Below are 12,826 nucleotides of genomic sequence, written 5' to 3'. Positions count from 1 at the left end.
ATACACTGACGACATCAAGAGGCGACGAAGGCAATGGACGATGATGATTTGTGTTGGTGGTTCATTCCCTTGTAGTTACCCAGTTATCATATAGCCAAACGAAGTCAACATAAATACCAAGATCTTTATTTTAGTTAACTTCAGCATCGTTGGTAAGTCTTCTATACTTTCAGACAGATACGAAACACTTCAAATGTTTCGTTCCGCTCTTTTAAGTAATCGAAATAGCAGTTGTAGCATTAGCTGGTTTTCCGCTCTGAAGTCATGTGTCTCATTGTATGATGAAGTTATCCTAAATCAGTCTATAAATGGCTTATGGCGCGATCAATCTCTAAATGGCTTATAATGCGGAGATTTTGTTTTTCTTGGTTTTGTAGGAATTACTTTTTGCACAATGGCGCTGAAGTCGGGGGAAGAGCGCCTGAAGGAGATGGAGGCGGAAATGGCGCTGTGAGTATGGTTAAAAACTAAAAACTAACTTTAGTCTCAGCCAGTTAAGTAGTCACTAGTAACCCGGCTATGTGTTTCATTACTTTTCGCTACATCATCTGAGGGTATGCTGTATGATGCATAAAAGGCCAAGCATAAGATATACTGTATGATAATTGACTGTGTTCCAATTCGTATACTTCTGTACAGTACTTAATTTGAGTGCACAAGTGCTTTGCTAGGTAATGTTTATGCATAGACTTCATCTCCTCATTAAATCTAATCTGATCTGAATTGAAGAGTATAATTGATTTCGGATTGAACAATGCACCATTCCTGTGAAAATATTGAAATTGGGAAACAATTACAAATAGACACATGTCGAAGTTCACATGCAGACAAGTATCCCTCTTGGATAACGCCCACTGTGCAATTCCATCTCTGTCTTATCACAACATAATGTGTGTGTTCTGGTGTGACTGTGGTGAGGCAGGTTCGAGCAGGAGGTCCTGGGAGGCCCAGTTGCTGTGACTACTGGAGGTCCCACAGTGGTTGAGGTGCCTGTCGCCCTTGCTGTACCAACTATGCCAATGATCAGGCCCATCATTGGTACCAACACATACCAACGGGTATGCACTCAAAAATGACCCCCTACCCCTAACCCAAAACCATTTGAAGGTGCAGTCAGCAATCGTGATTTCCAGGCCATACTACGTGTTGTTTTTGAGTTCACTGTAAAAAAAATGATCTCTGTTGGCAGCCCAGGCTCCAAATTATGGGAAAAAAGCAAATTGGAGACAAAACATGAACTTTCTCTGAGAATACTGAAGGTAGGAGTGAGCTACTTCAGTGGTGTGTTTTGTTTGGTCCTTGCTAAAATATAATGTTGCACATTGTTTTTGGACAAACGGGGTTGCTTATGAATTTAAATATAAACTTAAGTCACATATGCGACTTCCTACTCAATTACTGACTTCACCTTTAAGGTATGGTTGAAGCAAATAAAGTCCTATGATGATTGTAAGTGAAGTTTTGAGAACTATAAGGTAAGGCTTAGTGATATTACCTAAAATGAATGTCATAATATTTTTATGGTGATTATGGATTCATAATCATTTCTGTCATATCGTCAAGACTCAACATTTTTGCCTAAATGTTTGCCTTTGGATTAATGATTGGACTCATATAATTGCATTGCACAAGAAAGTGACTGAGAAAATGCTGAAAATGATCATGACGTGTGTGTGTGTGTGTGTGTGTGTGTGTGTGTGTGTGTGTGTGTGTGTGTGTGTGTGTGTGTGTGTGTGTGTGTGTGTGTGTGTGTGTGTGTGTGTGTGTGTGTGTGTGTGTGTGTGTGTGTGTGTGTGTGTGTGTGTGTGTGTGTGTGTGTGTGTGTGTGTTCAAAACTGTTATGAGAGGATCAAACATGACCTCAGAAATTGACCTACATCATTTTGATAAATTTGTATTTCCCAGTAAGGGGGAAACTCTGGTCAAAGTGGATAAATGGGAAAACTCCGGTTTCACTTTTGCATGTAATCAACGGAACAGTGTTTTTGCATTGTGATCTATTTTATAAAGACTATGATAGTGACATGTTGTTCCCCTCGTTTGTTTGAAATTTCTGATTGGCCACCTGTTCGCCTGAGGGGCTTGCTACATACTTCCCCAGCTGTTTTTAGCATTGGTGTTATCAGAATTATTTTTAAAAACGAAGGAGGGGAGATATCCTTTTTTTTTCAGAATAGTCTACCCTGCTGCGTATTTCATAGTCTTAGATTTTGATATCGGGTGTTGTACAAACTATTGACAGTGCAGTAACTTAAATAAAACGACCAGAAATCAATGTTAAGACGTTTGTTGAAAAGAGGGATGGTTCGGATGTTCTTTCTACAGCTCACAGTAAGCTATTACGTTGCTCTAATTGGTTAGGTCTGTCCAATTGAGTACAGATGCATATTCCCTCCTGTATCGTTGAAGCATGCTCCATAATCACATCCCATTGAAGCAGTATCAGACTCGTTTTGACTAGAATTGAGTACGACTACGTTAAGCTACAGCTCTGCCTTTTAAAGCTGCTGTGAAAGATCCCGGTTGTTGAATGGGATTGAATGTTGAATTTGCAAACACATTTACATGAAGTGTTGACAATCCTTCTGTTTTTAAATGTCGTCTTGTTTAGGTACAGCAGAGCTTGGATGCACGGGCGGCCACTTTAGTTGGACCTCCCCCTACCTTTGTTGGTCCAGGTAACTCTCCACCATTTCTCAACCTTGAATGAATGACACACCACTGATATGCACTGAAGACTGAGCATGGTCGTGCACCCTAGGTGTACTCGATTTTCTCATCACGACTAACTCTGCTCTTTGCTTGTGAAATTATTTTTCCAGATGCTACAAAAGGGCATTCAAATTATGTGCTCAATTTGTTCTTGGTTGTGATTTGAATATAAGCAGTTTTTTTGATGTAAGATCAAAGGTTTGATCCCTTTCAGCCTTCTAAGCAAACTTGATCAAGTTACAATACATTTTTGCAAATTTGTGAGTACTCTAAACACACTCCGACACCTCTACACGAACCATGCCAGGACCACCTTGGTAGGTTGTCGCTGCATGGTTCGCTTTTCAGTGCCCTAGGTTCACTTTCATGCTTTGCATGGTAGCCTAGTATATCTTCCTTGGTTTGCCATTGCCAAAAAGAAAAGGCATGTTGTTTATTATACAAAACAATTATAGTTAGGCCTATAAAGAACATGATACAGACACAAATATCTTCTCTTCCAAGCTATTGATCACTGACAGTGTAGAAATCAGCTAACTTTGGATTGCATTGCTCACCATTTCTCATGATCTGCATCTATTATCTCCTCGTCAAACTCTTCTTCCATGTGGCAAACATGCGAGAGGCAGTAGCACAGTTAACAGGCTGCTGATCAGTTGTCATTTTGTGCGTGAGCTATAAACTACAGATTGTTGGACATGGCAACAATGACTAGTTGGGATGGGCCTACCACTCTGCATTAGAAAATGTTATTGGCTGACAAGTTGACTGAGTTCAAGAGGATCTTTGCCATCTTCAGATCAGATTTCATGTACATTCATATATACATATACTCTTAAATGTTGATATTGTTCCTTGTATACTATTCATTTCCCACTGAACATCCAATGGATGATTCAGATCATTGTCTTGCTTAAAGGTTCGATGCTGCCTATGAGCCCAAGGGTCGCTGCTCAGTGTTTTCCTTCAGTATCTTGATATAGTCCTTTTTTCCTCATGTCATTTAGTTAAACAATGTTGCCAGGCCCCGTTGTCTGGAAAACACCAAAAACTGATCAATTTCTATAGCCATTCTATTGGGACAGTCAGAATTTTGACACAGGACCTCATTTTGAAGTTAGCCAATGTGATATTTATCAATGGAGATAAATGAAAACGTCAGACTATCGATGTAGATGTCTGTGTTGATAGAACAATGGTAGAAATAAAACTGGCCTTGCATCGCATTGCAATAGTTGTGTTTTTTTCCCTGTAGTTGGTAGTAGGCATCAGCTACAGCAGCGGCGGATTGATATTACCTCTAGGTGCTTCTCTGTTTACTTTTTTGGCAGTACTAATAATGGGAGCAAAGTAAAATTCCGCCTCTGCTAAGAAACTAGTCCCTCAAAATGTAATGTATATCATTAAGATGCAGGCACCAGCAGAAATCTTAGTTGTGCAAACATGTTTCAGTAGTAGTATAGTTTAAGTATCTTTATTTGTTCTGTAGGAAATCGGTCCTTTGCATTTTACCCATAGTTGCTGCAAGTCCTATTGCATTTCCCAATTACTTCAGCTTTACCAGACTCTGGTTGAATGTCTTTACCTCCACTTCTGCAGTGCCTCCAGTCAGACCTCCCCCTATGATGAGGCCTGCTTTTGTACCACATATCCTGCAGAGACCAGGTAACAGTGGTGCTGTTTTGAAGAGCACCTGTGCGTGCTTTATTCTTGTTTTTGGTTATTTCATGTGTTTTTTTAAGCAGTTTTTGTCAGTTAATGTGCAAATACCCCAAACTGTATTTCAGGTCACAGAATGCCCATGATGCGTGGGCCCCCACCTCAGGGCATGATGGCCCCGCCGCTGCCCCGGCCCCCTCCCCCTCCCCCCATGATGCTGGCCCCTCCCATGGCCGGCCCTCCTCAGCACTCCATGGGCCCTATGGGGCCAATGAGGCCCCCAATGGAACCCATGAACTCCATGAACTCCATGAACTCCATGAACTCCATGAACTCCATGCCTCCTGTAAGTATCAGCCAGAAGTCCTATATCTAGACGCATCCTAATGTTTTGGGCTGGGAATACAGTGGATGTAGAAGATGCTGAAGCCTAATTTATGCTTTTGTATCCACTCCATGCAGTAGCTATGCCATTGCCTCTATGCAGTCATGAACCTTTTTCAGTTCTGCATCACCTCTGTAGCTCACCACCAAAACGGTGGTTAGAATGGCAAACTCCATAGATTGCAATGCTGAAATATTAATATTATTTTTGTTTTTGTTTGTCATATTCCACCATTGTGCCCTTGAGCAAGGCACTTAACCTCAAGTTGTACAGGGACAATCTAATGACAATGTAATCCCTTGTAATATAGTTGACATTTGTAAATCACTTTGGATGAAAAAAGAAAAGTGTCTGCTAAAAGTATGTCATTTCTTGCTTAGATTTTTCTGACTGAGATTTTGTAAACGTTAAAAGTTAAGAAATAGACAAAGTGTATTCTAATAACTTATTTATTGTAACCAGAAAATATGTTTGAGTTTACTTGTGAGGTGTCTGTTAGCCAGTTCATGTTATGAAAGAGAGTGAACAACTTCCCACAACTGCCCATAATGTACTGCTTGCCGGGTGAAGTGTTTAAAAAAAGGTGTGCAGGGCATCTGTACGTACAGCCTCAACTTTAAATAAATGAGCTGAATGATTTTACCACCCCAAATGAACAGTATTTTGACTCTGAAATGTCACAGGGAAGACCTGGTCTTCTTCCTCAGCAGGTCGGGGGAATGGCGCCCATGGTGTCTCCACCTCCCCGGCCAGTGGCCCAGCCGCCACCCAAGGCGACCCCCAGTGTGATCCAGGCTGCGCCCACGGTCTATTCCGCACCTCCCACATCTAAGCGGCAGGACCTCCGAGCGCAACGGCAGGCACGCATGGTGAGTAGCGACGCTATTCCACCAAGCCCACCCACGCTCAACACACCTGCTTTGCTTTGCTCTGCTCTCACAAGAATATCAATCAGTGACTATCAGTCAGTCACTAAAAGCATATAAAAAATAGTAGCTGAAACCATTCAAATAGATAACCTCGCTCTCCCTTTCTCATTCTCTTGTTCTCTCTCTCTCTCCCTCCCTCTCTCTCTCCACTCTCCCTCTCTCAGGAGGAGCTGGCTGCATCGGTAGCGGAGCAGCAGGCGGCGGCAGTGGCTGCGGGGCTGCTGGAAGCTAAGAAGGAGGCAGCCGCGGCGGCAGCCGCGGCAGCTGCAGCAGCGGCAGCCGCCACAGACGACAGTGTGATCGGCCCGAGCATGCCAGAGCCAGAACCGGCCCAGACAGAGGTAGGAGGCGTTTCCCAGGTCCTCGGTCTCCTCGGGCCCTCTTTTGTGGGTCCGGCCAACTGCTCTGTTTCACTCTGACTGCGACCCTATCGCAGTCGTTGACCCCCAGTAGTTTTCTGCCCTGCTATATTATTGTCTTACATTTTTTTTAGATCTGAGTGATATTTCAGTGGCTCATGGACTACTGAAATTCCACAGGGTTCCATAGCCCTCCTCTCTCTACTGTTCGTGTTCTCTTTATTCAATAATGGTATGGTATGGTCTGAGTCACCTAAGATGCACTCCAAACCTGTTCTGTGACTTGGTTTGTTTATTCAGCCAGCAGATGGAAATGCAGAGGAGAAGAAGAAAGGAAAACAAGAGAAGGTGAAGAAATGTATTCGAACAGCTGCTGGCACCTCCTGGGAAGACCAGAGTCTACTAGAATGGGAATCAGGTACTTAGAGCTTGCACTGAATATTTAGTCACACGTTGTGGTTATTGTTAACAAAGGTCTCCTTGCCAAAGGAATATTTTTTTTTTTTGTGATTGGGAATTTGTATTGATTTTAAAACATTAGTACAGGTCACCAGTCACATAAGAAGAGCATGGAAAAATTCCTCACACAAATAAACAAACAAACAAAGGACAAATCAAGCATCAGTGAATGCATATACAATATATGCCCACACAGACCACAGACAAGACACAACAAACAGTATATAAAAGAAAAAAACAATAAATAAATAAAATAAAATAAATTATCACATAGGAAGGAGGCTGCGCTAGAAATGAACCAGAGAGCTCTTGTATTGTGTAGGAAAAGGGGGCCGAACCTGTAGTTCATCAGTGAAGGTCATTGATATACTGAAGAAAGTTTTGCCATTTAAAGTAGTACCAATCTAACCTATCCAGCAGGGTGAAGGACACTCGTTCATATGCAGCAACTGTAGTCAGGGCATTGTACCAATCCGTTATTGATGGGGCATGGGCTGACTTCCACTGTTGGGCTAGCAGTTTCCTACCAATCATGATAGCTGTTTGGACCCATTCTGCATAGACTGAAGCAATACTGTCCTTTAGTGTAGATGGGTCTCCTAGTAAGTATAAACGACTACAAAAGGGAACCTCTGGGCCCACAACTTTCTGAATGCACTCATGAACTGATGACCAAAAGACTTGCACATTTGGGCAGTGCCACAACATATGGGTTAACGTGCCGTCGCCTGAGCACTTCCAGCACCCTGGGTTATCAGTGAGTTTAAGCCTGTACAGTTTAGAAGGAGTCCAGTACATTCTATGGAGTACCTTGAACTGAATAAGTCTAGTGCGAAGATCACGTGCCATTTTCTTTAAGTTACGAATTATGTTGGTCCATTCTTCATCTGTTAATATAATTTCAAGATCTCTGTCCCATACTTTCTTTAATGAAGACATGGTGCTGTATTTCTGAAGCAGCATTGAGTAATAAAGCGATGCTTCATGACCCATTCCATATCTTGCTATAATGAGGGAGGGAGTCTCTGCACTATGTGGAACCACAGGAGGTTTGAACACTTTTTTTAAGAGACTATGAATTTGTATATATCGCCAGTAATTATTTTTTTGCAAGTTGAATTCCGCCTGTAAGTCATTGAAGGTTTTAAGGTATTTTCCTTCATAGAGGTTACCTAGTGTTAAAATACCTCTTTGTGCCCATTCTTTCCAATAGAAAGAAGATTTCCCAATTTTCAAGCTAGGATTGTTCCATATGCTAGATGACATATTTAAGAAGGGATCAAAATGTAAAATGTTTGCAGTTGCCAAAGGAATATTTATAGTAACCTTAAGTCTCCTTTGCGGGGTACCCACTGGTCATGAAATTTCTTGAATATCAGAGAATTTTGTTGTAGCAGTTTAAAATTCACTTGCCAAAATACATTCATACAAATATTTCCACGCAGAACTGGTGTATATTTTGGCTATTAGCTTTACTGCTTGCTTTAGTAGCCCAACATTGAAATACAACATTTATTCATCTCCATGCAAAAAAAGTAAAAGATATTCATTATATATTAAAGCAACACTAAAGAGTTTTTCGTACCTTAAAATAATGTTTCCAAAATCATTTCAGTGGTTCATCAACTCGTAACAGGGTGAAAGGCACTTCTGCGTTCACTTTGCGGCCCTCTATCGGCTATAACCGCACTATGTAACTTTACGAGGTGGGGTAGTGTGTCTGTAGTTCGATGAAATGAGACATCAGAAACTACAAATTTGACTTGCTTTGATGTAGCAATACATCATACTTTCATAAAATCATGCAACATATTCTACCTTGTCTGTTATTTGCTGGATAAACAAATAGTGTGTGCAACAGAGGAAAAGTGCTTTAGTGTTGCTTTAAGTCATGGAAATTCAGGGTTTTTTTGTCAGTGAAAGTCCTGAGATTTAAGATTTGACTTAGAGTAAGAACCCTGTCTTTGTGTTGTAGCTTGAATGTTATTCCTCACTTTGTAAGTCGCTTTGGATAAAAGCATCTGCTAGTTCTAAATGAAAAGAAATGTATGTAAAGTGTTGTAAACCATGCTAACAGTAGTAAAGGCGTATAAGCCAGCAGTGCATTATTGTCTGACCACACCACTGCAAGAGACCAAGGCAGTCAAGCCTAGCTCCAGGTGACTGATGGCCTCGCTCACTCACCATTTCCCATATGTTACCATTGACGACCTCCCTGACCCTGCTTTCAGATGACTTCCGGATTTTCTGTGGTGACCTCGGTAACGAGGTGAACGATGACATCCTGGCACGAGCCTTCAGCCGCTACCCGTCCTTCCTGAAGGCAAAAGTGGTGCGGGACAAGCGCACAGGCAAAACAAAGGGCTACGGCTTTGTCAGCTTCAAGGACCCCAACGACTATGTGCGCGCCATGAGGGAGATGAATGGTAAGGACTTCTGCCTTTTGATATAATACAGATGCTTGTCTCCTTTGTATAATGGTCCTATTAGATAGATATTGGCTTGTGCAGCGCTGGCTGTCGCCACTGCCAAACTTCAAGCTCAAGTTCAAAACTTCAAGTTCTTGCCTATGAAACTCTAATGGACAGCCCAGGGGTGCATTTCCCAAAAGCATAGTTACAGTGCATGAAAATGCACTGTACTGTTCTTCCTAGACTTCTTATTATTACAGTGCATGGAAATGCACTGTATTGATATTCCTTCGTTTTTTATTTTTATTTTTATTTTTATTATTATTCTTCCAGGCCCTAATTTGACTCTAACCGCTCATCGCAGGAACTTGGTTCAAACTTTGTCACGTAGCTCTTGCATCAAATTTTCAGTCTATTACTTTTCATATTTCTATGACTTTTACTTTTTGAGATATGAAATAAAAACTAAACTTAATTTTGCCATAGACTTAACATTGGCTTTGTGACATCATAATTAGCTTTTAAAGAAATAGAATGGAATCAACTTTGCCAGTGTTCTCTCACTGACTTCAGCAACTTCAATGGAACTTCTTCTCTGTGTGTCTCTCCATTGAACTGGATAGCTCACTTGTCATCCCCACTTTCTTTCACTTCTTTTTCTTCACTTCCTCTCACTTTCTCTATCACTCTCTCTATTTCTCCCAATTTTGATAACTTTTCAAAACTATATTTAAAATAACACTTTTTATAGCAAAGCAACCACTATAATTACTTAGTAACAACCTAGCAACCACTTCCATAATGACGCCCTGGCAACCACCTTAGCAACCAATGTGATTTCCCTAGCAACCAACGTGATTTCCCTAGCAACCAACCTAGTAACCACTTTTTATAGAATAGTAACCACTTTATTCAGCTTAGCAACACGATAGTAATCACTTTAAGTACCCTAGCATAATCCTAGCAATAACTTTCCATGCACTGGTATTTCCTTCAGGAAATGCTTTTCTAGTATTTATTATTATTCCGCTTACCACTTTTTCAGACCGCAATTCCTCTTCAACCGTTTAACTTAGAAACTTCATTCAAACTCTGTAACGTAGGTCTTCTAATGGATCGGGTTGCTATAATTTTTCAACTTTGTAACTTTTATACTTTTTAAACTATAAATTAAAAACTATTAAAAATTTCCCCATAGACTTAACATTGGCCTCTATGACATCACAATCAGGTCGTTGAGCAATTAGAATCTTATGCCAGGTGGCCAGCCCCACCTGCAGCAGCCCTCTCTCTCTCAGGCTTTAAGCATACAATCTCTCTATGAAGACTACATATCCTGTTAACTGTTTCCTCTGTCCACAACTGTTTCAAAATAAAAGTCCTCATTGCAATAATACACTATTAAATCATTTAACCACTGAAACTACTCAACTATTTAACTGTTCAACCATTCCAACTGTCAGTTATCATCAACTATGCCTCCAGTCAACTAAATGAATCCTCCATGTACCTAGCAACCAACATAGCAACCATTAAAATTAAGCATTTTTGACAGTTTCCATAGCAACCAACATGATTATACTACAGTAACTTCTTTATTCTTGATAGTGGGCACCATGGATACCCTAGCAACTACTGTTTCAAAATAAAAAGTCCTCACTAGCAAGTTAGCATTGTTAGCATGGTTAGCACAGTTAGCATTGTTAGCATTTTTAGCATAACTGCTAAAATTGATTAGCTAAGTTAGCTAATCAACCTGGTTAGCATTGTTAGCATAGTTAGCATTGTTAGCATATTTAGCATTTTTAGCACAACTGCTAAAATGATTAGCTAAGTTAGCTAATCAATGTGGTTAGCATTGTTAACATAGTTAGCAATGTTAGCATAGTTAGCATTTTTTTAGCATTACTGCTAGAAATCATCAGCTAAGTTAACTTATCAGCCTGGTTAGCATTGTTAGCATAGTTAACATTTTAGAATACCTGTTAGAAATTATTAGTTAAGTTAGAACAGGAATGTTTAAGCTTTAAAATGTCTACCTTAACAGTATCAACTCTCTTTAAACTATGCAACCACCATGTTTACCCTAGCTACACCTTAGTAGCCATATCTACATTTTTTTGCATTTTCATGCACTGGTAATTCCTTGGAATTGCATTTCTAGTTGCTAACTGCGATGCTTCTTTCGTGATAGCGTCACTGAGTTCAAATGTTACAAATATGTTAATGATACAGGATCATAGTGCTGATATTCGGTCGTGTTTTGAGCACATTTTAGTAAGAGCTAACAAATGTGCTCTTAATTTTTTTTATTTTCCAAAATATATCTATATAGCTATTTTAAATATTTTTTGGATTTATATTATTCCAAAATATAGCTATCATAGCTAGAAACTATGCTTTTGGGAAACAGACCCCAGTGTGTTTAAGAGTGACTGTGAGGAACATTTTCTAATCTGTGTCCCAAAGTTATATAGTGTACTGTATGTAATACCAGTTGTTTTGGGTGTGCTGTGCCTATGGGAGATGAAGTTTTTATTTTAAGGTATAATTGCTACAGTACCATTGCTGGAGAACAGTGCAAAAGCAGTGCTGTTGTAGGCTGTACATAAAAGTAGATGACCGTGACCAGCTTTGTCTAAAAAAAATAATTCAAATGCCTCAGGTGTATGTTCAGGAGCAGAATTAGAACAACAACCCCAAGTTGCCGCCTTCTTTACAGCACATGACATATAAGAGCAGTCTATTGTCAAAGGACAATTTAAAATCTTTGTATTTTGGGATGCAGTTATTTTTACTGGCTTTCTACTTTTCGTCTAAGTATTGTTCCATAATGGCAATGTCATTGTATCATTCGTTCGTTTGTTTGTTTGTTTCAAAGGAAAGTACGTGGGTAGCAGACCGATCAAGCTTCGTAAGAGCATGTGGAAAGACAGAAACATGGAAGTGGTGCGGAAAAAACAGAAGGAGAAGAAAAAACTTGGACTCAGATGAAGACATTACATCTTGTTTGTATGGGTGTGTGTGTTCGTTTGTTTGTTCTTGTATGTGTGTGTTCAGTTGTGTATACAGGACATCACTTAAGCCCACAAAGAGGCTCCATGCTTGGCAAGAATCCCTCTCCACATGGACAGTAGTGTGTTGGAACACCTCTCTGCTCTTCCAAGCAACATGGTGGATCAGTAATGTAGTGCTGCCTGGAAGACCTGACTGTATGGGCCATGTCCTTTAATTTTTCTTTTTTAAAATGGCCCTGGTTTGTAAATTGCATAATCTAGAATGCTCTCATTGTTAGTATAGAATTGGTTTTGTTTTGGAATTAGATTGTTAATTTTTTGTTTTTAGAAGCCATTCAGTTTGCGATTGGCAGCTTACTTTCTGTCTTACAGTACTGATGGGTATTCTGAATGCACTTATTCGGTTTCAAGTGTCATCTTAAGAAGCTATGTGAACTCAATTGTTGAGAAAGGGGTCATGTGACTGGGGTCTTTTCTGTACAGGGGGGTATTCAAAGTATATGGTTTAGTGACAAACCAAAGTGGTAAAAGTAGTAAGGGGTAAACCACCTACAATAAGTGGTGCCTATGGCATTGTTGTGTTTGGAGAATGAAGCCATATAGCTCTTATATTAGGAGGTTTACCACTTACTGAGTTAACTTACCCAGGTTTGTTACTAAACTACATACTTGAAATAGCCCCTCTCCCCTCCCCAATCTGATGCCAATAAGATGTGTGGTTATGCTTGACCGAAAGCATTAACCGGAAGTCTAGTGCAAAGGGCCGTGTGCATCTTTCTCAGATTATCCAAAATCAGATTTTAAAAAGCAGGATGTAGCTCCACAGTGTAATCTTAGAACTATCCAAATTTTCAAATAAAAACCCTGAAATGGCTTTACCTGGGTATGTCTTCCA

General features: G+C 40.2%; 1 protein-coding gene across 1 annotated transcript; it reads left to right on the top strand.

The window, feature by feature from the left end:
• rbm42 (RNA binding motif protein 42) lies at positions 1-12,805 on the top strand. The gene is made up of 11 exons (XM_062538674.1): positions 1-152; positions 378-450; positions 923-1,058; positions 2,612-2,678; positions 4,312-4,377; positions 4,500-4,717; positions 5,440-5,625; positions 5,850-6,026; positions 6,345-6,462; positions 8,735-8,929; positions 11,796-12,805. Exons 2-11 carry the CDS (start codon positions 395-397, stop codon positions 11,906-11,908), a joined length of 1,332 nt encoding a protein of 443 aa, XP_062394658.1. The 5' UTR covers positions 1-152; positions 378-394; the 3' UTR covers positions 11,909-12,805.
• Positions 12,806-12,826: the final 21 nt, after the last annotated feature.

This window comes from Sardina pilchardus, chromosome 6 (genome assembly GCF_963854185.1).
Source record: "Sardina pilchardus chromosome 6, fSarPil1.1, whole genome shotgun sequence".
NCBI classification, from domain to species: Eukaryota; Metazoa; Chordata; class Actinopteri; order Clupeiformes; family Clupeidae; genus Sardina; species Sardina pilchardus.
This window is presented reverse-complemented; position numbering and strand designations above follow the sequence as displayed.